At 44.3% G+C, this 27,059-nt stretch overlaps 1 protein-coding gene and 1 long non-coding RNA gene across 4 annotated transcripts in view; one reads left to right on the top strand and one right to left on the bottom strand.

Moving 5' to 3' along the window:
• LOC148477908 (uncharacterized) overlaps positions 1-17,678 on the bottom strand; it is a 73,993-nt gene extending 56,315 nt beyond the window's left edge. For both annotated transcript variants that reach the window (XR_015872460.1, XR_015872461.1), the window contains exons 1-2: positions 17,447-17,678; positions 4,387-4,493 (exon numbers count right to left, since the gene is read on the bottom strand). This is a non-coding gene — a long non-coding RNA (uncharacterized LOC148477908). The remainder of the gene's footprint in view (positions 1-4,386; positions 4,494-17,446) is intronic.
• A 563-nt stretch (positions 17,679-18,241) lies between these two features.
• SCN4B (sodium voltage-gated channel beta subunit 4) overlaps positions 18,242-27,059 on the top strand; it is a 95,255-nt gene continuing 86,437 nt past the window's right edge. The window contains exons 1-2 of one of the 2 annotated variants that reach the window (XM_088455982.1): positions 18,242-18,435; positions 18,529-18,679. In XM_088455982.1, the coding sequence (XP_088312108.1) occupies positions 18,589-18,679 (91 nt within the window). In that variant the 5' untranslated portion in view covers positions 18,242-18,435; positions 18,529-18,588. The remainder of the gene's footprint in view (positions 18,436-18,528; positions 18,680-27,059) is intronic. The other variant, XM_088455981.1, reaches the window with a different exon arrangement.

Genomic DNA, 27,059 nt, shown 5'->3' on the forward strand with positions numbered 1-27,059 from the left:
CAGCTACACAAATATCCTGCTCATCCTGTGCACTTCCACAGAAGCATCCTCAATTTCTATGTCAGCATGTTCACTTGTGCTTACATCATCATAAGAGGCAGACCCACCAGTCATAAATAAGGGCTAAGGCCTTAGCCATTTCTTGCCACTTCATGTGGTGAAACTGGCATATTGCCAATTTTATGTCTTTCTGCAGCTACCTTTACCTTTGATGTTTTCTTCTTTACCACTGTAAAAGATTGGTTCTTGATTTTAGATGCCCTGACTTAAGCCCTGTATGCCCTTGGGCATCGGCTTTAGCAGATGATGTAGATGGAATAGTATCGTCATGACTGGTGGCATTGGCAGCAGCATCAGCACTAGTATGTGGTTCCTCCACTCCTCTCAAGTCTCAACTGATCGTTCTCCATATCAACAAACACGAATGAAGTGGGGTACAGCACACACGTCAATTTGTACCAATTTTAAATATTACACTGCGGTATCAATGACCTACAGTGTAACAAGATTTTTTTATGAATAAGAAAAGAATAACAAACTGCGCAGCCACTTACAGTGTCACAAGATCATTTATGAATAAGAATAACACAATGCACTACCACTTAGTGTCACAATATTAATTATTTATGAATAAGAATAACACACTGCGCTACAACTTATAGTGTCGCAATATGTGGACGATAAACTGTGGTCTGGCTGGCAGTGTCACCAAACAATAATAGCGCAGCTAAGTTGCTAACGCTCACATAATTTTTTTCACACCCCTGAATGAGGCAGCAGCCCCTTGATGAACAACACAGACAGCACCCTTTTTTGATGGACAACAAAGCACCCCTGCCGAGTGCGGCCAGACCACCTGCAGAGTCACAAATATGTGGACGATAAACTGCAGCAGTATCACTGTACAATAATAGCGCAGCCAAGTTGCTAATGCACACACACACAAAAAAAAATATATATTTTTTTTTACATTGGGGAAGAGCACCCCTAATTGACAGAGCACCCCCCTGGACAATACAGCACCCCTTTATGGACTGCAGCCCTAGCCTGATGGACAGGACAAAAACACAGCAGCAGCCACAGTTAATTGACAGGACAAGTGACACAGCAGCTGCAGCACCCACTGAAGGAAGCCCCCCTTTATATACTTCAGCCTAAGCCCCTTTATGGAGAACACAGCAGCAGCCTTCAGCCCAAGACCCCGACTGGACAAATACACTGAGTGACTGACTTCGTCTGCTAGCTTCTCTCTCTACAGTCGGAGTGAAAACGGCGCAGATCGCGGGGACCTTTATAAAATCCGAGAGCAAGAGGATGACGTGTTTTGCCTAGTATTGAGATCGGAGTCAGGCTTTTCTCGACTCGGATCTGGAGGTTCATGTGGAGGTTCTCTAAATCTAATTAACTAAAAATGTGTATTTTATGGTGTAATATTGTCTGATTTGACAACTAAAGTTGCATTTCTTTATCAAAGGTAAATAATTTACTGTTTTAGCAAAATTGGATGTTGCAGATTCGGCTAATTAGGGTGAACGTATTTAGGCCCTGATTCAGAGCCGGACGCTCTGACAGAGCGCTCGCTCTGAATCAGCGCCGTCAGTCCTTCTTTTTGGAGCAGCCTCCTGGCCGCTCGAATAGCTGTGGGTGACCACCCACAGCTATAGCAAGCGGCCAAAATGATGGTCGCGATGGTCAAGACCATCGCGACCATCGGGCTTGCGACGAGACTCTTGCGGTAGGGTCTCGCTGCCGCAAGCCCTGGAGTGCTTTTGGCTCTGTCAGAGCCAAAAGCACTCCCACTGACATCACTAGTGATGTCAGTGGGGCCGGCCCCATACGGTAGGCGCTCCCATGGGAACGCCTCCGTCTGGGCAGCTTCGTTATTCGGGTCTCGCGCATGCGCACGACGGAGCCACCTCCGTCGTGCGCATGCGCACTTGGGCAACATCGACCCGCTTGCGAGCGCTCGCGATCGGGTCTAAATTAGGCCCGTAGTCCTTATTGCACCTATAACTTAGCTGCGTTCTGGTCTACGTGCATTTTGACTTGAACATGGATTGCTTTTAAAAAATAGCTCCCTATGGTAATAACAATGGGCATTTAGAAAGCCAGTTGAGACAATGCAGGATGAATCCTGGATGGAGCATAAACACATTAACCTGGTGTTTCCCAAATGATGGTGTGAATGGCCTTGTTGATCACTGTAAGATTAAAGCCCATACACACTAAACGTTTTTTCTTAACGATTTGTCCCCGATTCTGATGCATCGAAATGACAAATCGTTAAAATCGTCCAGTGTGTACCGTGGGGTCACAGTCGCATTACCAGATTTACCATACATTCAGTCCAATCAGACGATGGGGCTCATGACCCCATGTAGCGGGATGTGGCAGGGGCCGACATATTGGGCGGTCGGGAACCGGATCGTCCAGTGTTTACGGGCCGCCCGATATGTCGGCTCGTCGGCGGGCGGGTTGCAACGCTGGGTACACACGTCGTCTAGTGTGCTCCCAGCTTTTAATGGGTTTAACGCAGGTGAAGCGAAGGGAAACAGGAGCTGTACATGTACACTTAAAGCATGGGTTCTCCCACTGATAAAAGGTAAATTGTACAAATGTAATGCATAAATCAATAATAATGTTTCAATAAAATAAAAAGTAGTATACTATAGTATTGACTGTAAGGGGAAATATCAATAATAGTTCTCTATTATCATAATTATATAAATGTTTATTTTTATCATGCTTAACCCAAGTATGCCAATACTGTTATTGTAGTCTATGGAGAGTTTTTACTTTTCAGCTAAACCTTTCCATAAACAGGAACACCTACATAGGTAGGTTAATAATAAGATGTACTATACCTTTTCGTTGCAGCAAGTGACGTTTTTCGTGAGATATGATGTCATCGCAAATGTACTAATAAAATTTCAGTATCAGAAAGTGACCTCGTTTCCGCATTTCTGTAGTCACGCAAAACTTTCGGCTTGATGACAGGTTCCATTGGCTCCTGTGGTGATTACGCCGCAGCCATATTTACTAAGGGCAGAGTTTTTTTTAATCTTGTCAGAACTGCCGGGGAACATTCGCCATATGTAGCAGGCGATTTTAGTTGGTGACATCTGGGAAGTGTATTAGATGTTAGTGTATATGAGTAATATGTTTAATGATATATGTATATATGAGGGCACTCCAATGCTATGGCATCACCCCTGAGGAAGTCCTAGAGGACGAAACGCGTTGGGCCTACTGACCTTACCTCCCCACAGTGTGGACTGCTGCTACCTGCTTAACACCAAAGATAAGTTTTTTTTTAATAATTCTACTGTTTATGTTTCCATATGTCCTTTTCGTTCTATATCTAATAAAAAACCTTAAAAAGTACTGATGCGGTTGCTCTGTATTCTGATTTGAAGCCCGCCATCTGATGTACATGGTTAAGAACTATTAATGGGACACTACAGGAGCATCTAGGAAACAGATTACCACATGCTTATAAACAAGCATTTTCCGGTACGCAGCTATTTTGTCTATTATCACGACCATCTGTGAAAAAGTACTACACTATATAGTTATTCCTTCTTATGGGCTTTTCTAAGCCCTTTCTAAGGTTTTCCAGCTAACTAATTATTACTCCTACAACCCTGCCGTGGTACTCTATTTGATAACACCGTGATTTAACCTATCTTTAAAGAAACACGTTTTGGATATCAGATAAGCGTCTATAATTAATTACATTTGGTACGGACATCCTTTGTTGAGCATTTGAGCCACTTGCACAAAATACTTACACTATTAGGCGCATGTCTCTTTATCCTTTCTTTTCACATATATATACATATCATACATGCCTACCCTCCCGGTTTTCGCGGGAGGCTCCCGATTTTTCGGGTAACCCCCCGCACCCCCGGAAGGGTAGGCATTTCTCCCGCATTCTGCCCACTTCCTAGTGAAGTGAGCAGAATGAGGAGAATACCCGCGGCGATCGCTGGTCTCCGTGAAGGGGGCGGGGCTTAAGATGTGATTCTGCATGAATCACAGCATTTGGCCCCGCCCCCTATGTAAATGTGACCCAACCGCGGCAGTTTTCCCACGAGGGGGCGGGGCTTAATGACGCGAATCGTTAGGCCCCGCCCCCATCGGCCCCCTGCTGCTTCTCTTACCCGGGCTTCTCCCGGGAAGAGATTTATAAAGGTAGGTAAGTATGATACATATATGTATTTACATAAGGGGTGTGTGTATATATATATATATATATATATAGTTTGAGATACATATATATGTGTGCATATATATATTTATAACATATTTTCTTGTGATGGAGTAATACCTTTGTATTTTATCATGTGTGTGTGTGTATATATATTATATATATATTCAGTGTACCAGTCTTATTTTAAAGTTCCTAGAACAATAAAGTTCAAAAAGGAATCCAAAAGGTCTGGAGACAACGTTCTTGCAGTCCCTTCATGTGACAACCCCACGACATGAATCTAAAAAAAAAACAGAATAAAACAAACACAATCATAGTGTAACCTGAAAGATTATAAGTATAAAGTGCTATCATGCACAGATGTGATCGAACTAAATAAATAATGAAAGGTGACAAAAGATAAAAAATCTGTGTTTAAAACACTCCACTCGTGTTTAAACCAGCACCCAAAGTGTACAAGCCTCGTACCAGCTGTAATCTGTTATGGGTCAATGTATATAGGGTCTCTCCTTGTTAAGCACTCTTCCACTTCAAAGGCATATCCCAGTATACATAAGGATATATAGGAAAAAGAGCCTCCAATAGTGTAATTAGTTCAAAATAACATACACTTTAATAATAAAAAATTATAGAGACTCTTACAAGATTATAAAAAACAAAGAGCTTATCTGTCCATAAGTATGGAGGTATTCACAGGAGGTCCAGCTCAACGCGTTTCGTCCCACTATGGTTTCTGGGGACTTCTTCAGGAGTAGATATAGCAGTAAAGGTAATCCAACCACAGTACACCTATTTCTATCCATATCTATTAAATCAATTTAGTGATCCGTTCCAGGTGTTTGCGTCCTGATTCACACTCAGGTGCATGCGCAAGAGCTAGGAGCTCTCGCGCTAGTGAAATGGAAAGTCTATGTTACAAGCACCGGGGTATCATGTCCCGGCGCTCGCGTGCACACATTATGTCTGTGGCTTCGCTGACTCGCGTCTGTTGCATATACTAAATGAAAAGTAGCACTTTTGGCTCTAGTAGTGCCATTTACACAGGATTATTAAGCTATGTGAGCCATGTTTCTGTAGACCATGGTGGCTTCCATTTTTAATGTGTCCAAAGAGCTATTATGATGGTGGCTATGCAACGCGACATCCTGGAAATGTAAAAATTGACTGAATATATATATTTATACACCTAAATTATACCTGTAGATAAATGTCAGTTGTTAAGGTATATACATAATGTATATACAAATATTAGACTATGCAAAATTTTAGTTTAGTGCATGTAAATATATATATGTAAATGCATATAAATATATATTATACTAGATCTATATATCTGTGAATATATATATATATATATATATATATAAATATATCTGTGAATATATACAGTATATATATATATATATATATATATATATATATATATATATATATAAAAAATATATATATATATATATATACAGTATATATATATATATATACAGTATATATATATATATATATACAGTATATATATATAAATTAAATATATATATACATAACATATATGTATATATATATATATAAAATATATATATACAGTATATATATATATATACACATATATGTATATATATATATATATATATATATATATATACAAAGGTGCAAAAGGTCCGGCACTCGCCAATACAACAACGCAATATGCCTGGGTGCCAATCCAAGAGATGTGCACATGTATGTAGAAGGACGGAGGGCACTTAACAGGCGTCAGCAACAAATGTGAGACAAACCAGACGGAGCCAATGGTGTATGCCAACGTTTCAGTGCTCAGGTGCTTTTATCATTATTTTTTTGTTACATTACAATCTGTTATTTATTTATTTTTTAATCTGAATTTTATGTGATGGATCTGTACAAAATAGTCTAATTTGGTGAAGTGAAATAAGAAAAATATATAGAAAAAAGAATCTTTATAAATAAAATTCTGAAAATTGGCATGTGCATATGTAATCACCCCCTTTGCTATGAAACCCCTCAAAAGTTCTGGTGCAACCAATTACCTTCAGAAGTCACATACTTAGTGAAATGAAGTCCACCTGTGTGACATCTAAGTGTCACATGATCTGTCAGTATAAACACACCTTTTCTGAAAGGCCCCAGGGGCTGCAACATCACTAAGCAAGTGGCATCACACCATGAAGACCAAGGAGCTCTCCAAACAAGTCAGGGACAAAGTTGTTGAGAAGTACAATTCTGGGTTGGGTTATAAAAATATATCCAAATCTTTGACGATCCCCCGAAGCACCATCAAATCCATCATCATCAAATGGAAAGAACATAGTACCACAACAAACCTGCCAATAGAGGGCCGCCCACCAACACTCACAGACCGGGCAAGGAGGGCATTAATCAGAGAGGCAGCACAGAGACCAAAAGTAACCCTGAAGGAGCTGCAGAGTTCCACAGCAGAGACTGGTGTATCCGTGCATGTGACCACAATAAGCCGTACACTCCATAGAGCTTGGCTTTATGGAAGAGTGGCCAGAAAAAAGCCATTACTTAGTGATAAAAATAAGAAGACACGATTTGAGTTTGCCAAAAGGCATGTGGGCGACTTCCCGAATGTATGGAGGAAGGTGCTCTGGTCAGATGAGACTAAAGTTGAACTTTTCAGCCACCAAGGAAAACGCTATGTCTGGCGCAAACCCTATACATCCCATTACCCCAAGAACACCATCCCCACAGTGAAACATGGTGGTGGCAGCATCATGCTGTGGGGATGTTTTTCAGCAGCAGGGACTGGGAAACTGATATGAGTTGAGGGAAAAATGGATGGTGCTAAATGCAGGGTGTTATGTTCAGGGTTGTTTGTGGACCCGGGGTGGTAGCAGGAGCAATCACAGAAGCGGATTTGAAAATAAAACTAGGATTTTTAATAAGTGCTTGAGTAGACATATAATGTGGCAGTAAACGAAAGTCCAGGAACATATAAATGTGCACAAGAGTTCTGTGGTGGGAGTAATAGGTTAATGTCCAAGAAAAGCAATTAGAACTGTCCAGGTGTGCAGGTAGTGAAACTGAAAATAATCAAGCCAGGTATGCAGGTAGTGAACTGAAGCAATGAGCAGGATGTCAGCAGGCTCAGGCACTCAGGTATGGGCAAGGGTGATGGAGGAAGCGGGGTAGTCCAGTGGGAGCTAGGAGCTGACAGGCAGACTGGCAGACAGCGTATTCACAGGAACAGGATAAGCACAGAGAACTCCCTCTCAGCTAGGCTGAGATACACGTTGCACTGGCAAAGAAGGAAGGCACTGACCCTTCCTAAACACCCCATGCCGTGCTGTTACTGGCCAGAGGGAACACGTGACTCACCAGGATTGGCCAGCCGCATCACATGGCCAGAAGGCAAGATGGCGGCGCCCATGCCAAACGGAATGGAGACGCCGCCAGGCCTTACCAGCGCAGAGTGACAACAGGCCCGCACAACAACGCGCGCAGCCAAAGCCCCCCGCCAGACACCAGCTCCGCCACCAGACAGCCCGCGCCACAATGACCTCACAGGTAACACTCGCCTAGCATCATGCTTAAATACCCTGGCCGTGACACAGGGATGTTCTTGAGCAAAACCTGTTTCAGTCTGCCTGTGATTTCAGACTGGGACGGAGGTTCACTTTCCAGCAGGACAATGACCCGAAGCATACTGCTAAAGCAACACTCGAGTGGTTTAAGGGGAAACATTTAAATGTGTTGGAATGGCCTAGTCAAAGCCCAGATCTCAATCCAATTGAGAATCTGTGGTCAGACTTGAAGATTGCTGTTCACAAGCGGAAACCATCCAACATGAAGGAGCTAGAGCAGTTTTGCCTTGAGGAATGGGCAAAAATCCCAGGAGCAAGATGTGGCAAGCTCATAGAGACTTATCCAAAGCGACTTGCAACTGTAATTGCCGTAAAAGGTGGCTCGACAAAGTACTGACTTTAGGGGGGTGAACAGTTTTTTGTTATGTTGTCCTAAATGTTGTTTGATTCACAATATAAAAAGAAGAACAACATCACAGTTGTAGGCATGTTCTAGGGGTGTGCACCGCCCACTTTTCGTGTTTTGTGTTTTGGTTTTGGATCTGGATCTTTCTTCGTGTTTTGGATCTGGATTGGTTTTGCCAAAACCACCCTTCCGTGTTTTGGGTTCTGGGTTTTGTGTTTTGGATCTGGATTTTTTCTTAAAAAAAAAAAAAAAAACGCTAAAATCACATAAAATGGGCCTTTTTTTGTTCCTACGCTATTAATAACCCCAATAACATTAATTTCCACTCATTTCCACTCTATTCTGAACACCTCACACCTCACAATATTGTTTTTAGGCCAAAAGGTTGCACCGAGGTAGCTGGATGACTATGCTAAGCGACACAAGTGGGCGGCACAAACACGTGGCCCATCTAGGAGTGGCACTGCAGTGGCAGACAGGAAGCCAATCAGCGTTATGGTGCCCATTTGCATGTAGCACGAACCCGGGAGATCCGTGCTACATGCATCTGTGTGATTGGCACAGAGCAATGACAGGTCCGTGAGACCCGTCTGTGCTGCTGTGGTAAAAAAAAAAAAAAAAAACCTGTGTAAAAAAAGAAAAAAATGGCGTGCACCCCCCAAAAAAGAGCAACCAGCCCCGGGCATTAGTAACCCAGTGCTGGGTGTGCTTAAATACAGGGGACAAACGACGTAGGGGTCCCCTGTACTTAAGCACAACCAGCACCGGGCTAGTCAGAACCAGCGCTGGTTGCCAAAATACGGGGGACAAACGACGTAGGGGTCCCCCGTATTCTGCGCAACCAGCTCTGGGCTCTGATCCGGTCCTGGTTCTGGAAATACAGGGGAAAAAAATTAGTAGGGTTCCCCTGTATGTTCCAGAACCAGCACTGGACTTTTTCTAGCGGGGGGCTGATGCCACAGCCAGGGGAGCCCTTTCACCGGGCCCCCCAGCCGCAGCATCAGCCCTGACCGCTAGTCAGCCCAGGCCGGAGATCCCTGGAGAGCTGGGGACCCCCCCAATAAAGGGGTCACCCTCTCCAGGGCACCCCAGGCCCAGGCTGATAGCCCGGGGCGGGTTGGCGGGTTGATTGTGTGGTGTGGTGTAAATAAAGAATATCAAACATTGTCTTTACAAGTAGAACTGCAAGTCCCAGCTAGCCTGCCCCGCATGCTGGTACTTGGAGAACCACAAGTACCAGCATGCAGGGCATTAAGGGCCCACTAGTACCTGTAGTTCACCTGTAAAATAAATGTTTAAAAAAACACAGGACACACACACCGTGACAGTATAAGTTTATTAAACATACATACACACACACACACATGTACACATACTCACCTATGTAACCTGTAGCATCGGTCCACTTGTCCGGTAAAGTATCCATAGGGGACCTGTGAAAAAAAACATACTCACCATCTCCTATGCGAGGTTCTGTCCTCTTCGTTCCAAAGTAGGCATCCCCGGACTTGGCAAAAAAAAAAAACGAAAACGCGATCCACGAACTTAGTACCGTTCTATAGAACGGTACTTCCCGAATGAGAGCTTAGCGGCGGGGTATCACCATGGAAACCCCGCTGCTAAGCGTTCATTGGCTGAGAGAGGTCATCTCCCGTCTCTCAGCCAATGAACGGCTCCCTCCATTGTAGTCAATGGTGGGAACCGCAGGGTAAACTTTAATAACCTTGCGGCTCCCACCATTGACTACAATGGAGGGAGCCGTTCATTGGCTGAGAGACGGGAGATGACCTCTCTCAGCCAATGAACGCTTAGCAGCGGGGTTTCCATGGTGATACCCGCCGCTAAGCTCTCATTCGGGAAGTACCGTTCTATAGAACGGTACTAAGTTTGTGGATCGCGTTTTCGTTTTTTTTTTTTGCCAAGTCCGGGGATGCCTACTTTGGAACGAAGAGGACAGAACCTCGCATAGGAGATGGTGAGTATGTTTTTTTTTACAGGTCCCCTATGGATACTTTACCAGACAAGTGGACCGATGCTACAGGTTACATAGGTGAGTATGTGTACATGTGTGTGTGTGTGTATGTATGTTTAATAAACTTATACTGTCACGGTGTGTGTGTCCTGTGTTTTTTTTTTAAACATTTTTTTACAGGTGAACTACAGGTACTAGTGGGCCCTTAATGCCCTGCATGCTGGTACTTGTGGTTCTCCAAGTGCCAGCATGTGGGGCAGGCTTGCTGGGACTTGCAGTTCTACTTGTAAAGACAATGTTTGATATTCTTTATTTACACCACACCACACAATCAACCCGCCACCCACCGTCACCAGGGGTGGCGGGGATAGCCCCGGGCTATCAGCCTGGGCCTGGGGTGCCCTGGAGAGGGTGACCCCTTTGTTGGGGGGGTCCCCAGCTCTCCAGGGATCCCCGGCCTGGGCTGACTAGCGGTCAGGGCTGATGCTACGGCTGGGGGGCCCGGTGAAAGGGCTCCCCTGGCTGTGGCATCAGCCCCCCGCTAGAAAAAGTCCAGTGCTGGTTCTGGAACATACAGGGGAACCCTACTAATTTTTTTCCCCTGTATTTCCAGAACCAGGACCGGATCAGAGCCCAGAGCTGGTTGCGAAGAATACGGGGGACCCCTACATCGTTTGTCCACCGTATTTTGGCAACCAGCGCTGGTTCTGACTAGCCCGGTGCTGGTTGTGCTTAAGTACAGGGGACCCCTACGTCGTTTGTCCCCTGTATTTAAGCACACCCAGCACTGGGTCACTAATGCCCGGGGCTGGTTGCTCTTTTTTTGGGGGGGGCACGCCATTTTTTTCTTTTTTTACACAGGTTTTTTTTTTTTTTTTACCACAGCAGCACAGACGGGTCTCACGGACCCGTCAGTGCTCTGTGTCAATGACACAGATGCAAGTAGCACGGATCTCCTGGTCCGTGCGTGCATCTGTGTCATTGAAATACACAGCAGCACAGACGGGTCTCACTGACCCATCTGTGCTCTGTGTCACTGTCAATCACACAGATGCATGTAGCACGGATCTCACGAGTCCGTGCTACATGCAAATGAGCACCATAATGCTGATTGGCTGAGAGCCGTGACAGATGGCTCTGTCAGCCAATCAGCACTTTGCCCATTAAAGGCAAAGGCATTTTTTTTTAAATGGCCGCTCGAGGCAAAACCTCGAGATCCGACAGCAGATCTCGAGGTTTTGCCTCGGGAGAGGGATCCGGGGCAGACAGGGAGATCACAGGGAGATCCGAGCTTGGGCTCGGATCGCCCCGGATCCCCGAAGTTCGGGTGGGTTCGGTTCTCAGGGAACCGAACCCGCTCATCCCTAGCATGTTCTATGTTCACCTTCAAACAATCCATTTAAATTCCAGGTTGTGAGGCAACAAAACATGAAAAGTGCAAAGGGGGATGAATACTTTTGCAAGGCACTGTACATATATATATATATAGAGAGACAAAAAAATTCTAATTCAGAGGGCATTCACCATCTTAGAAGGTAAACAGTTCTTTTTATTTGTTACATACCACCAGTGTCAAAATATTCAGGCTATGTACGACGATTCGATCCCATGTGGGACCTTTGTCAAGGTAAATAGAACGCCACAGAATGCTCAAGCCATCAGAAAAGGTGCTACTTTAAAAGCTGGTATATAACAAATAAAAAGAACTGTTTACCTTCTGAGATGGTGAGTGCCCTCTGAATTTGATTTTTTTTTTGTATACAAGTGAACCTCAGTTTTTGTGATGGTTACCTTGAGGTCACACCCCAAATGGATGAAAATGTCCCTTGGACTTTTGAGAGAGAGATATATATATATATATATATATATATATATACACAGTTCCAATGGGTGGCACTCCCGAGTAACATGTATAAAGTCCCCGATGCCCTCTGTTAGGATACCGCACAGAAGGAATCCACAATATATTACCAGAGACAGCGGCACTCGAGTAAATTATGTCACATTAATCCAGGTAAGTTACCGACGTTTCGAAGCCCATTTATTGCTCCACCATTAGGGTATGATGCATACTTGCCTACTTTTGAAAAAGCATTTCAGGGAGACTGTGAAAGCAGCACCTATGAGCACGTGTTACAGTGGGCGTGTACTGATAAATCTGAGAGGCGTGTCCTAAACCTGACTTACATCCAAATGTAAACCCAGCCCAAAAGCAGTTAGTAAGATCTGTTTGTTGATGAAAACACACTAATACTTTTCAGAAATTCATAGGGATCATTGTGCCTTATAATAACCAATGCAAGGAAATGACACTAATGATCTAATTTGAATGTATATATCTCTGTTTTTTAATATAACAGCTTCATAATGGGGGTAAGGATGAAATGAGGGAGATTGCTAGACTCTTCAGGGAGACAGGGAGATTGCTGCTATTTCAGGGAGTCTCCCTGACAATGAGGGATAGTTGGCAAGTATGGTATGATGATGACGTTATTTACTCGAGTGCCACTGTCTCTGGTAATATATAAATATATATATAGATATACAGACATATGTATTCATATATAAATAAATATATATGCTCCGCTATGACACTGCACCAGACACCGCATGCTCCGCTACGACACTGCACTAGACAGCTGTGACCGCAATGTATACAATTGAAAACATATCTTAGTACATTTCACGAAAAAAAAAAAAAAACGAAAAAAATCATATTGGTAACATGCCGAAACCAATGCGAAATTAAGCGAATATTAGTACATCCCGGCCTAAGTGGTTAAAATAATGAACACCTTTGAACTATATGTATTTATTATTTTCAACCTAATGGCTATGCAAAATTAAAACTATGCAATGTTTTAATGGAATATAAACATAAGTGTGATGCATAATATTCTGGTAAATAACCGTGTATTACATTAATAATAATTGTACTTAGGGCTCAGTGCATATACAGTACTTTCCTTTTTTGTTATAATAATAATGGGGCTGTTTCAGGGTTTGGAGCAAATTACAAATCAGCAAGTTACTGTAGGCCTGATTCAGCAAGGAACGCAGTTGCTTATACGCACGCAATTGGTCGATTGTTTCGTACTGCGTATCGCAGAGGATACACAGACCCATGGCAGAGTGATTGACAAGAAGTGCCGTTTGGGGGTGGAGACGGGGGAGTGGTCGGGCGAACGCAGACGTGCCAGTGCATTTCAACGGTGTTGCATGGGCGTGCATAAATTAGCCACTGCGATACCAGAGGCCGCCTGAGACCTCAAAGCGTGCACTGAAGTAAGCAATCCTGAGTAAGATATGGGCTTCATTAACTGTCTGATGTTACTCGATCTTACCGATTGTTTCTCTATGTTGGCCAAGTATACGGATGTGAGTATTGGGAAGTGGGCGTCTTTATGTCAGGCTGTGATCGCAATGCGAATGCAAAATTTAAATATCACTGCTGATATTAGCCAGTGCGTTGCATGCGTATAAGCTGAATAGCGATCCGTAGTGAATCAGGCCCTGTGCACCATGTCAAAAATCTGCTGCATTGACTGCAGGAGGGGCAGATGTAACATGTGCATAGAGAGATGTAGATGTTAGAGGGGCGTGTCTGAGCTCAAATCTAAATTGCAGTGTAGTAATAAAGCTGTCCAGCATTTGTGGGCTGCATGCACCCTGCGCAGGCAGGTGAGCTCACTAGCAAGGGAACTCGGGGTGTGCTGTTAACACCTGGGTCGGAAATCGGTGGCTGTGTTCAGGGCTGCGATCAAAAATTGTGGGACTGATAGCTCCATGTGTAAAATGTCTGACTGCCATGTAAGAGGTGATAGGTTCGAGTACCTGGTATCAGGGCCGTAGCTAGGGTAGGGTTCCCCATGAAGCCATGGCCCTTTTTTGGGTGTATTATGTCCCTTTGAAAAATGCTGTTTCTGGCACAGGGCACAAAAAAGTCTAGTTACGGCTCTGCCTGGTATGACAGTATTTTTAAATGTGTGTGTTACATAAAAGAGGATGTGACTGACGGTGCCTCTGGAGGTGGCCAGATGGAGGGAGAGTCAGCCAGGGAGTAGACTGGGGTGGCCAGGAGGTTCTGGGGAAAAAATAGGAGGAAGCTACAAGTGAGAATAATTATGAACAGAAAATTGACAGGCCCAGGTTTTTTTCAGGGGGGGGGGGGAGGGGGGCATTTGTAACCCTCAACAGCTGGCCCCCTTCCCAACGTGACCCTATAAGAAGTCCAGGTTTGGGTAATTAGTGCCTGCTCCCGTCTCCTTCTCAGTGCCCCTATTTATAAACGAGATTACAGTTAAGGCTAACTTTACAGGGGGAGTTTAATGCGGTGTAATGTTAGCAAAGAGCCTACAAAAGCTTCAGAAAATGACACTTTGCGACCAAATTTCCCTAACACCCCATTGAGGGATGCGCAGGCGTATTAGCAATGTTGTCCCCTTATTTGTCCTAACCACATAACCTTAATGAATTCCCATAATAATAACACTTCATGTGGCTTACAGAAACATTTGCAGGGATATTGTTCCATGAAGTCAATGCTAGCATATGTATGTTGTTTTTCCACAGGAGACCTGCGGAGGTGATGACAGCGTGGGATGCTTTTTAAGCCTTTCTGTTCTAATTAGATATTTGGTTATTGCAGTTTTATAGAAATCCAAAATCACGTAGGACTAATTTATTCCCTATATTAGCAAGAAACGTGCAACTGGCCTCCCTGCATTCTTCCGAACAGATACGTAGAATATTTTTTATGTTATGTCAATATTATCCTGTTTATTACATTATCCAAACGCAAAGTAACCATTCTAGTCTAAGGGCCATAGAAGAGCTTGTCTTGAAAAGAAGGTATTAAGTGGTTGTTGTCGTATCTGTATTATGTGACTGAAGTGATATACTGCTGACCATCTCAGTGACAGGTTGGCACTGCTTGCACCTCCCCAGGTGCCCACATAAGGGTTTGCTTTGGGAATAGCATGTGTCTGGGCACAATTCCCAGATTGTCACCTACACAGGATACTGTCCCTTCCTCAAGCTAGTATATGATTGCACACGGGAAGCTTGGACACCTTAATATAACTCAGACTGGATAGCAATATAGCAGGCACAGCTTTCACTACATGAAGCTTAAAAAGATTCTAAGAAACTCAGTATAACAAAATATAATCGGGGAAATGTGGCAAGCCTTGGTGAGAGATAAAGAGAAGTTGCGCAGGGCAACCAATCAGCTTATAAATGTCATTTATCTAGCTCAGTATTTGAAATGACAGTTAGAAGCTGATTGGTTGTTCTGGGCAACTACTCCAATTTATCTCTCTTCAGGGCTTGATACATCTCACCTAGGGGCCCATTTATTAATGATCGCTTGAGTAATGCAATCAGGGCATGCCAGTAACGCCCATGATTGCAATTGCAAAATGCGATCATAACGGCCGAATGTATCATCCGGGACATGCAGGGACACAGAGCCCGTCCCTGCGATGTCCGCGGGGGGGCTGCCGGCCAGTGCAGGGAGTGCTGCGCATGTATCGCATTCCGGATCTTGTTAAATTTGGCAGCATCCCATCCCCCATAGAAACCTATGGGGGAGACGACTGCCAGTGGTAATGGAGGGATCACAGCAGATATCGGAGATACCTTCTGTGGTCCTTCCTTAATACATCCGGGGGATACGTAAACCCCCCAAAACTGGTGTTTTTGGAGATTATACCTCAAATATACTTTAATAAATGGACCAACTAGTAACACGTAACAGAGCAAAAAGTACACAGGAGCAGAAACATCCTGATTTATACATTTATACTGGAGATCACCACTGCTCCCTTCTGTCAGTGACATCATACTGTAACCTCAAAACAGGCTTTAGTTGACTGATGACTTAATTGGGTGTTTTAATTGAATGCTAATCCTAATTAACTGTTTGCCTTTCTTCTGCAATAGCTATTAATTGTATTGTACAGTATACCTGCCTATATAAAATGGTTTGAATGTATGTCATGCTTTCATGCATGAGTTTCTAATATTCCAAAGCACTTATGGTGACAGGTTGGGTACGGTCAGAATTCCGACAGTGGCATCCCGATAGTCAGAATCCCGATGCCCAAAGGTAAGTTGCCTAACCCTAACCCCTCCCCTTAACCCACCTTTCCCACAGCCTACCCCTAACCCTCCCCCACAGCCTACCCCTAACCCTCCCCTGCAGCCTAACCCTAATTCTCCCCTCCCGCAGCCTAATCCTAACCAATGCCTAACCCCTGACCCTCCTCCTAACCCTAATACTTACCGTCAGGATTCCGTCATCGGTATTTTGAACACCAGCATCCCGACCGCCGGGATGTCAACTACACCTGACCCTAACCTTACTGCTTGCTCTTTATGAACTTATAAAATTATAACTTTAATGAGGAAACGATTATCATGGCACGGATATTGTCACTATGGCCGCATTGACTATATCAACTTTAATAATGTCAGCACCAGAATGTTGACAGTTTTGATCTCAATATGGTTGAAATATAACATCTGTAAAATGTTGACATTGAGAAAATGTTGACATCACGATTAGGGTTAGGGGGTAGCGTTAGGGGTTAGGCTTGCATTAAAAAAAAACATTTCCGACATTGTGACCGTGTCAACATGCCATCAGTGTTGACTAGATGAATGTCGACATGCCCGACATGTTGTCTGTGAACATTATCACCAAGTCGACATTCTTATGTTGACATGCTCATGGTCGACATCATTTACGGAACCCGGAACACAAACTCATTAGCAGTATCCCATCAGTGTATGTCTAGAGAGCTAAAACTAGCCAGGAAACCATCAACTTGCTGTATGCTGTAATTGCCCAGCTCAGCAGATAAATGATTATTCATAGTATAATGTCTATAGAGGGAAGGGTAGAACGCAGTTCATGCAATTTATTCAGACCTGATACAATCATATTTATTAAGTATAACAAAACAAAGAAAAGTGAGTTTAGTACAATTATGGAGCAAAGCTTGGAAAGCCTTTTAAAGTAAAGGGCAAAAGTGATGTAACATTGTGATGTATGTATGTATAGTGTAATGATACAACAGAAACTTTGCATTCTTTAAATATGGGAAGCTCAAGTTGTAGTGTTGACCTGACCTATTCTTTATACTGCAGATACACATAGAATTTAAATAAAATAATAATGCTACTAAAATAAAGCTTAGCACTCAGCTGATAGTGGCACAGCTGGCAGAGAGAAAACTATAGCATGCCATTACTACCTGGACCTAAGTGATGAATAAAGTAATAGCACTTACCGACTGGTCACTCTGTCCTGTGTGGTTAGTACTGCGGTCTGTCGCTGTCAGTGTATCCACCGCTGTCCCTGGTGTGCTTTATTCTACTTCTCTCCATGTAGCCATTTATTTCCGCAGTAACTTTGTAACAGCCCCATCCCTCTAACTATCCTGAGCCCCTACCTAGGACACCATGTCCGTGTTACCCATCACCATCTCTATTACTTATTGCCCCCTCTCTGTCTCGCTTCTTTCCAAATCTGACTACAGGACTCCTCTCTCCTCCTCCTCCTCTCTCCTGTCCCATGTCCTACTAGTCCCCCTCCCCTATCCTCTGCCCTCTATATGTGATTGCGACCAATGCACAACCCTGATGTGACAGCCCAGCCTAATATAAGTTAGTACGTTGCACTGACTGGTGGTGCATTATATACAGTATGTAAGAACCGGGATGAGTTATTATGTTAATGTGTGTGTATGTACATACATGTATGTATGTATGTGTGACTAACACACACACACACTCACTCTCTCGCATCAGCATTTCTGCAGAATAACGAGTGACAATGGGTAATTACTATGATGTCAAAGGAGATGGGTGATACACTGTATAATGAGAATCTGGCCATACTTCATGCAATGAACGCCCTGCATCGTGCAATGTGCATGTACATATACTGTATGCTGACTGCAATCAGCTTACTGCGCTGTATAGTGATGCAGAGTACCTTCATACAGAGAAGACTCTGCAGACAGGGGGCCAGGGGCCGGGCTTGTGTCTGCCTCCTCCCCCATTAAAACTGCAGAGAGGAGAACTCAGCAGCATTGGAGTGTAATCTGCACATGGGAAGCAGTCCAGGGACAGATAGATAGAGGGATAGAGGTACAGGGACATAGGGAAGGGATAGAGGAGGGGGCTACAGGGAGGACACAGAGAACATATACCGGGGGGGAGCAGCACATAGGAAATACACTGTCACAGGCAGGTAAGGAGACACTGTGCCCTCCAGGTAGGTATCAGGAGGTGACCCACAGGGGCACACCGCGCTGTGAGTGGGAGGGATAGGCAAGATACAGAGTAACGCTTCTGTCTCCTTCCTCAGGATCATAACGGCACTTTCCGGGCGTTTAGTTATTCAACTTCCCTCTTTCCCTGATAGAAAATGCCCGTGGGACCCGTGTGGGATCGAGAACTACCCCCACATGAGCGTGGCCCACTGTGGCATCGTCAGTCATGGCTCATCTTGACCCTGGGTAAGTGAGAATATTGCATTTAAGAAGAGGTTACAGTACTGTTGTGTGCTTGCACCCTATAGCATCAATTCCCCAGCTCTGCCCTGGGCTGTCATTGCATAGGAAAGTTTCTTTATGCAGGGTCCTAGCAATGTAGCTCAGATATGTGTATGTGTGTGAGTGTGTGAGTGAGGTGGCGGCCAGGGTATTGTGGGCTGTCTATACTTATCCCTCTACTATCCTTGAATTAGGTTTGTGTATCTAAATTTAGCCAAACATGACAATAGTATCCATCCTCTCCCCTTACACACACAACCATCATACATATGTACATACACACCATCATACATATGTACATACACACCATCATACATATGTACATACATAGACACACCACCTTACATATAAATGATATAATCACACACACCCCATTGTACATATTAGACATGCAATCATACACAACCATCATACATACATATGTACATATACACCATCATACATGCTTACATACATAGACACACCACCATACATATAATTTATATATAATCACACACACACACACACCATTGTACATATTATACATACAATCATACACAACCATCATACATACATATGTACATATACACCATCATACATGCTTACATACATAGACACACCACCATACATATAATTTATATATAATCACACACACACACACACACACACCATTGTACATATTATACATACAATCATACACAACCACCATACATACATATGTACATATACACCATCATACATGCTTACATACATAGACACACCACCATACATATAATTTATATATAATCACACACACACACCCCATTGTACATATTATACATACAATCATACACAACCATAATACATATGTACATACACATCATCATACATGCTTACATACATAGACACACCACCATACATATAAATTATATAAACACACACACAAACAACATACATACATACAAACACCATTATACATTTTATAAATACAATCATACACAACCATCATACATATTATAAATACAATTATACACAACCATTATGTACACATATATTAAATGCCAAACAGTGACTGCAGAAGGACTGCAGGGATAAGAGACTTCAGGAGAGTGTGGTGTACGCGGAGATGACTTTGTTGCCCACATAGCGCAATTCTCTAAATATCTGAGAGGATTTTTAGGACAAGACGCATTGCCAGCTGCACGGATAATGTATGCCCCCTGTCAGTGACTCAGCACTAAGCACCAGAATCTGCAGGCTGACTCAGCAACAGGCCACCTCTGCCACTAGTCATCGGGCTGCGCTACCTGCTAGTCTCAGCAGCCCCGGAGGCTCCTACTGATCCTGCTCTCATTTACATTTTAAGGGATTTGTGATAGTGAGACTATTCAGACTCAGATTACATTGAATTGTGGAAGCACATGCAATGTTTTGCTCAGATTTAGTAAGTGCACTGAAATACGCACAAACTTCATCACTGATATGTCATTATATCCGAATTATACACTCTCATCCCAAAGCTGTAATGTGTGCCATCAGCAATAAAAATTATTTATGGGCACATGCCTATAATTTCCATATTCCATAATCTTCACAGCGTTCTCCTGTGATTGCGTTTACTATATGGCTTTAGGCAGCTTCTATTACACATGGCTCCTGCCCTTTCACACTGCTTTAATATTATTTAGGTTTTCTGGTGGCTTTATATAAAATTGGAATGAAAAATCTACAAACTGCTCTAAACCATATGACAACTTTCTATTCTGAATGAATACAATGAAGCTGTTAACCCTTTGATAATGCTGCATCACTTTGCTTTGACCTTCAGCATCGTTTGGGTTGTATACTGTATGTCTCTTTAGGCTATTACATTGTGCGCAGTCTTTGGCATTATGCATTAAACTTTTTTTCTGTTTGGAAAAGAGAACGATGTCAGCTCTTGTACGTACCAATGACAATCTGCACATAACTAGTATAATATGTCCCGTCCCATATTTTGTTCAAAACCCTTAATTCATATATGTGTACTGTATATATATATATATATATATATATATATATTTATATTCATTCATAGCATTCCAAGAATATGTTAACAAAAAAATGTATTTAATTAAGACACTTTTTTCATTGAATATTTCCTTGCTTGCACTATCCTGAGATGATAAATGGAGGGATAACCACTGCACTTGTTGTCTAGAAAGTTTTTCTATAAGATAATGGTAGCCTTTGTTAGTTAGGGAGAAGCCTAATGCTGGCCATACACTAGTACGACCAGCATAATATGCGAGTCATCATACGTTTTCCTTTGAACTCCCCGGCAGCTCCCTGGCAGTCCCGGCCGCATGATATAATGCTTTTATGACACACGATGTACATACGATCTGATCTGACGTACGATCACTCACCCCTATACGACTGGTCGTGATACGATCGATCGCGTGCCTCACCAAAAACATGCGATCATAATAGATTTAAATGACGCCGCTCTGAGGGTGCATCGCATGTGCAAATACGCGGCACGATCTGCATACGATTACGACAGATAATATGGGCTGCACGTCTTATCATAAGATACGATAGAACAGCGGCATTGGATCGTATTCCTTCCTAAATACAACACGATTTACACACAATGCATCGTACGATGCATCTAAAATTGTGCAGTCGGCCCGAAATCGCGCTAGTGTATGGCCAGCATAATTTTACCATAGATTGGGCTTTTCTGCACTTAATAAATAGTCCTAAATAATAATGAATTGCTGTTTAAGTCATGTCACTTAACTACATAGCAGTAAAATATGCAATACATGGATGCAAACAAGTACTGTATAGTTGTTTGTCCTTTCAAGTTACAATGTGTATTTAATATACTGTATCTAATGTAATATTTAGTCCAGCAGGGTCTGACTGTCCCTTTTTAGCACTAATATGAGTTTCATGTGCTTGTCTTACACTAATATCAAGCTTTGCTTAATCACTGGCACCAAGCTATGGGCATTCTAGTTGGTCTCCAATTTGTGTTTTGTTTTTATTAAATAATAATAAATCAGCTGGTTCAGCAATATCTATAATTTCTCAATTGTCACACGTTGTAAGACAAATTAGACGTGAACCCTAATCAATAAGGTGATTGTTTACAGTCACAGCAATAAAAATGTGTCCAGCATTGAGGCCCTTGGAATGGGACGATCCAGTCTGTACTTTTTGTTCAACTGGAAGGGAAGCAATCGGGAAGCCGACTGCCTATATACCTGCAGCCGGCTTCCCGACTGTCTTATCCCGGCAAGGGTGAAATGCCGGGCGTCTGGATGTAGACGCCCGCATTTCCTCGACGCCGGGAGACCGGCGCCCGGCATCACGATCATAGTGATGCCGGGCGACGCGAGCGGACAGCCGCAGGGGGGGAGGGTTAGGTTTAGGGCTCCCGGGGGGACTTAGGGTTAGGCACCCCCCCGGGAGGGTTAGGCTAGGCGGAGGGAGGGTTAGGGTTAGGCACCCCCGGGGGGGACTTAGGGTTAGGCACCCCCGGGGGGGACTTAGGGTTAGGCACCCCCCCGGGGGACTTAGGTTTAGGCAGCGGGGAAGGGGGTGGTTAGGGTTAGGCACTTAAGGGGGGATTAAGGTTAGGCACTTGGGGGGGAAGTTAGGGTTAGGCACCCCTAAGGAGGGTTAGGGTTAGGGGGGTTAGGTTAGGGGATACTAACCTATCCACGATCGGGATTTCCAGTGCTGTCGGGCTTCCGCTGCGTTGCACTCTGCTCCTGTCGGGCTGACGCTGACGGGAATCGAACCGCCGGCCATGCGGCCGACGGTATATTATACCCATTCCAACTGGAAAATCCCCTAATTGTGTGCCTGGTTTACCTTTATTTTCCTATGTTGGACACGCTGAACCCATCTTTCAGTGCCCAGCTAAGGAGGAGGCCTGCACTCCTCTGGCCTGCAGCACCTGGATCAACTAACCCCTCTCTATTTTTTCAGTATCTACCCCAACTCTTTCTCATCCTGCTCTCATGTATGCTGGTGACATCTCACCCAACCCTGATCTATACACAATCGGTAGTGTCCCCTTCAGTATTTGTACCTGGAAGTGACGTGAGTGAGGGTTAAGTGCTGTCCCATGCCCATAAAGGCAAGCTTCGAGCCGGTGTCTCGCTTCGCTTGCCACAGGTTTATATTCCCCCTTTATGTCCACGTGGATAGTAGGGAATGATGTTGGACAGTAACTGCTGATGACGTCAGGGTACATCTACGGAAGGGGATCTATGCACTGCCATACGCAATTCCTACTATCTGCTTTCCACCTGAAAATCTCCCATCCACCTCGTACTTCCAATCTCTCCATCCGGTTTTCTTGTGCACTGAAGAACATAAGATCTGTATGTAACAAATCAGCTTACATCCGTGATCTATTATTGCATACTTGTCTACTTTCCCGTAATGCCCAGGAGAGTCTTGAATTCCAGACTGCAGAGAAAGTAGAAAACCCTCCAGGATCCCTCCCACTTTAAAATGAAGAGGATATTGCTGAGGCTTGATGATACCATTCACGTCATTGTGCCAACACACTACTGAGTGGCACAGTCACAGCACAGGGCTAGGCCACGATGACACATTTCATGGTGCCATGCCCCCAGCACCTCTCAGCCCACCTGGATTGTCTGCAATTATGTATTCATTTCATTATCCCTAAAATGTGTTGCCATAACATAAACCTGACTTCCTCTGACATTATGGACCTGAGTCACACGGTAACCGCACACATCGCCGATATTCACGCAGTTGGCCGATGTTATAAGTACCGCGTATGTGTCTGAGGCGTACTGCCCATGCAGACTGGTTGTTACCGCACAGAGACGCAGAACGTATTTGGATTTAGGGAATGTGGATGTTAGTGGGCGGACCTGGGAGGTAGCAGGGGGGTGGTTAGGCAGACAGCGGCTGCGTGCAAAGAAGGAGGAACCACACCTGCCATCGGACTAGTGCAAGTCTCAGTGGTGCGTCCGATGGTACGTCTAATGATGCACCTGAGACGTATTTCCGGCATTAGCATAAGAGGCAGCCGCGTCAACTCAACTCAGAGAGAGGCCCTGATTCAGAGTTACATGCAAGTCGGCTGCTGTTGCACCAGCATTGCGTGTACTAAATTAAGGGGTCTATTTACTAAGACTCTGCGTTAAAGCCACTCCTGCTGTGCCTGTTACCGCTGTGATGCAGGAGCTGGCTAACGCAGCAGTTACTAAAAATAGACCAGCCGAGGAGGGTGTACGTTAAGTCACCTCCCCGGCGGTAAAAGTTGAGACTCCCTTCCCCTGCAGCCCTGTGTTACTCACCATCTCTAGCCGGCAGCAGCAGCGACTTTTTTTTTGTTCAACAAACTTTATTTACAAATGGCCAAACTGACGCAGCTCAAGTCCTGCTTCTCCAGTGGGGAGAAGCAGATAACGGCAGCTACAGGAGGCGATATCAGCGCTGGAGAAGACACCTGACGGTAAGTGACATCTCCTGTTAGTAATACCTGGGACACTTAGCACTGCCATAGGTGTCTATGACAGCGCTAAGTGCCCCAGGTGCAGTGCAATATTGTAGGCTGCACTTAGCGCTGGCAGGCTGCAGGCAGAGAAAATCCCTTTAGTACATACTGAGAAGCGCTATGTACAGGGATTTTCTATGCCTTTAGCATTTTTCCCCCTTTTCTCCCCTTAGTAACTAGACCCCTAAATGTGGATATTCGCCTAAGGGGTACACATCAATGGGACTGCACAACCCCCGTCCATATGCTCTTATTCATAGCCGTTATCTTTATCAGTCAGCACTGAGCCTAGCCTTATCCTTGGATAATATGCACCTAATAAGTCACACCCTTGCTACCATCCCTCTTCTTCTCATCCTATGAAATCCAAATCATTTGTCTGTTCTCTTCACTAATCCTTCACATGTATGACCCCCCCAAGGGACACTCAGGGCAGTGCCAGCAGTGGAGCTGATGGACCTGCCCCTTTGTGTGATGTCATGATGTCATGTGTTTAGGGTCGAGGTCGGCATAGGGTATAATAAAGCCCTGTTACATTGCTGCTACACCCAATGATACCCACCTTCAACCTACACATTTTTAAACAGTCTAAAGACCCCCATACACGGTGCAATATAGCAGGAAAATAGCACCAATCAGTCGGATCGCCTGCTTTATCGCCTCGTGTATGGGGGGCCTTAAGGAAAACTACTACTGCTACTACTAATACTGTACTACCACCAGATCCTGCTCTATTCTCAGTTATACTATTCACACCATAAGATATGATTTTTTGAAATGATTGAAAGTGCTTAAGTTACCCTTCATTTGGACTTAAAAAGTCAGTGTACTGTGTCGCCCTGGCCAGTGTCTGCTGCAGCTCAGAGCTGGATTCTGTGACGCTCACTGGTACAATCTCCAAGTAATGCTTTCTCCCCTTGTCTCAGCCCTGCCACTTTTCCACTAGTTTGTATGGTTCCTTGTGGGCCCTGCCTACACTTGTTTTGTCCACCTTGTATGTCACTGTCCCGTGTCTGCTGTTTTCCCCACTGTCCAGCACTGTGGCCCTTTATAAATCAGTAAAAATAATACTAATATTAGAAAAAGTTCTATCAAGTACTGTCACTGCGGAAATACTGTAGAAGTTTAAACGACAGGGAATATAGATTGTAAGCAGGGACTGATGTGAATGGGCAAATATTCTCTGTACAGCGCTGCAGAATATGTGTGCGCTGTATAAATAACAGGTAATAAATAATAATAAATAGCTATGTTCTAAGGGAACCCAAATACAGAAAATGCTGTATATAACCATAAAACAGGGGTTACCTAACTCCGCCATTACAGTCCAGGTTTTAAGGATATCCATGCTTTAGCACAGCTGACTTAGGCCCTGATTCAGACCCACTCGCAAGCGGCTGTCCGCTCGCAAGTGGGTCGATGTTGTGCACTGCGCATGCGCACGACGGCGGGAGCTCCGTCGTGCGCATGCGCCAGACGCGACGAGCGAAGGAAAGTCCTTCGCTCGTTGTGTCTGATCAAAGGGGGCGTGCTGTCGATGGTGATTGACAGCACACCCCCTTTGGTGGGCGTGCCGGGGGCGTGCCTCCCTGACGGGGGCGTTCCCAAGGGAACGCCTACCGTCAGAAGCCGGCCCACTGACATCACTAGTGATGTCAGTGGGAGTGATTTTGGCTCTGATAGAGCCAAAATCACTCCGGGCCTTGCGGTTGAAAACCTCAACCGCAGGCTCCGGCTCGCAGTTTCGATGGTCGCGATGGTCAAGACCATCGCGGCTATCAAACTGCACGCTCGTATAGGCTGTGGGTGGTGACCCACAGCTATACGAGCGTCCAGGGGGACGCTCCATAGTTATGGAGGACGGCCCTCATTCAGAGCGTGCGCTCTGCTCAGAGCATACGGCTCTGAATGAGGGCCTTAATTAGCACCTCAATCAATTTGATTTAACCATCTGGGCTCAAGCATGGATATCCTTAAAACCTGCACTGTAATGGCCGAGTTGGGTAACCTCTGGTATAAGTCACAACTTTCATAATATGGATTGTAGTTGAATTGCATTTAATAACACATATAAGTTATACTCGCCTATTATCTTTTCCCTGCTACTGCTCCTACTTCTCACATATTTCCTAGAGATACCCCCCGTGTTCTCTTAGTTGAAGGGACTGAGAAATTACGCCAGTCACACCATTAATCCTGGGTAAGGGTCTACTTTAAAAGCAACGTATACCAACCAATGGGATAAACACAGCTCTTTATGTCTCCTATGCAAACTGCCGCGTCTTTTAACATACTTTAAACTTTGTGCTGCAAGTTGGTTGGTTTAATATCAATATATAGCATATGTCTATTCTGTCCTGACCTAATACTGTATATAATGTATGTGTATAATTGTAATTTCTCTGCCTTCAGCTGAGAACATTTTTCTCACCGGAAAGAAGAAAGCTATATATATCCCATTTTATGTCAGGGGAAATAACCAGTGACAGAGCAGCAGAGTATCCCCTGATGCTGAGAGTGTAACCCTCTTCAGCATTGCTAGTTGCCATGACCTCTGTGTCTCAGTAGAGTGTTCTTTAGTGATATTATTATGTGAGGGTGTAAGGATAGAAGAAACGTTAGGACAAAGACATTCTGATGGCACAGAGCGACACGTGAGGTTGGTAAAACAAGAGATATGGTAAGAACTTACCTTTGTTATCTCTGTTTCTACGAAGTCCATAGGGTCCACAGGGTTGACCTTGGGGTATAGCTGGATCTGGATCCACGGGCACCACGCAGTTAAAGCTTTGCTGCTCCCAGGATGCACTTGTATATACCCCGCCCCTGAGCCACAGGCACCTCAGTTGG

This window comes from Taudactylus pleione, unplaced genomic scaffold (assembly GCF_031769625.1).
Source record: "Taudactylus pleione unplaced genomic scaffold, aTauple2 ptg000683l, whole genome shotgun sequence".
In the NCBI taxonomy this organism is placed as follows: Eukaryota; Metazoa; Chordata; class Amphibia; order Anura; family Myobatrachidae; genus Taudactylus; species Taudactylus pleione.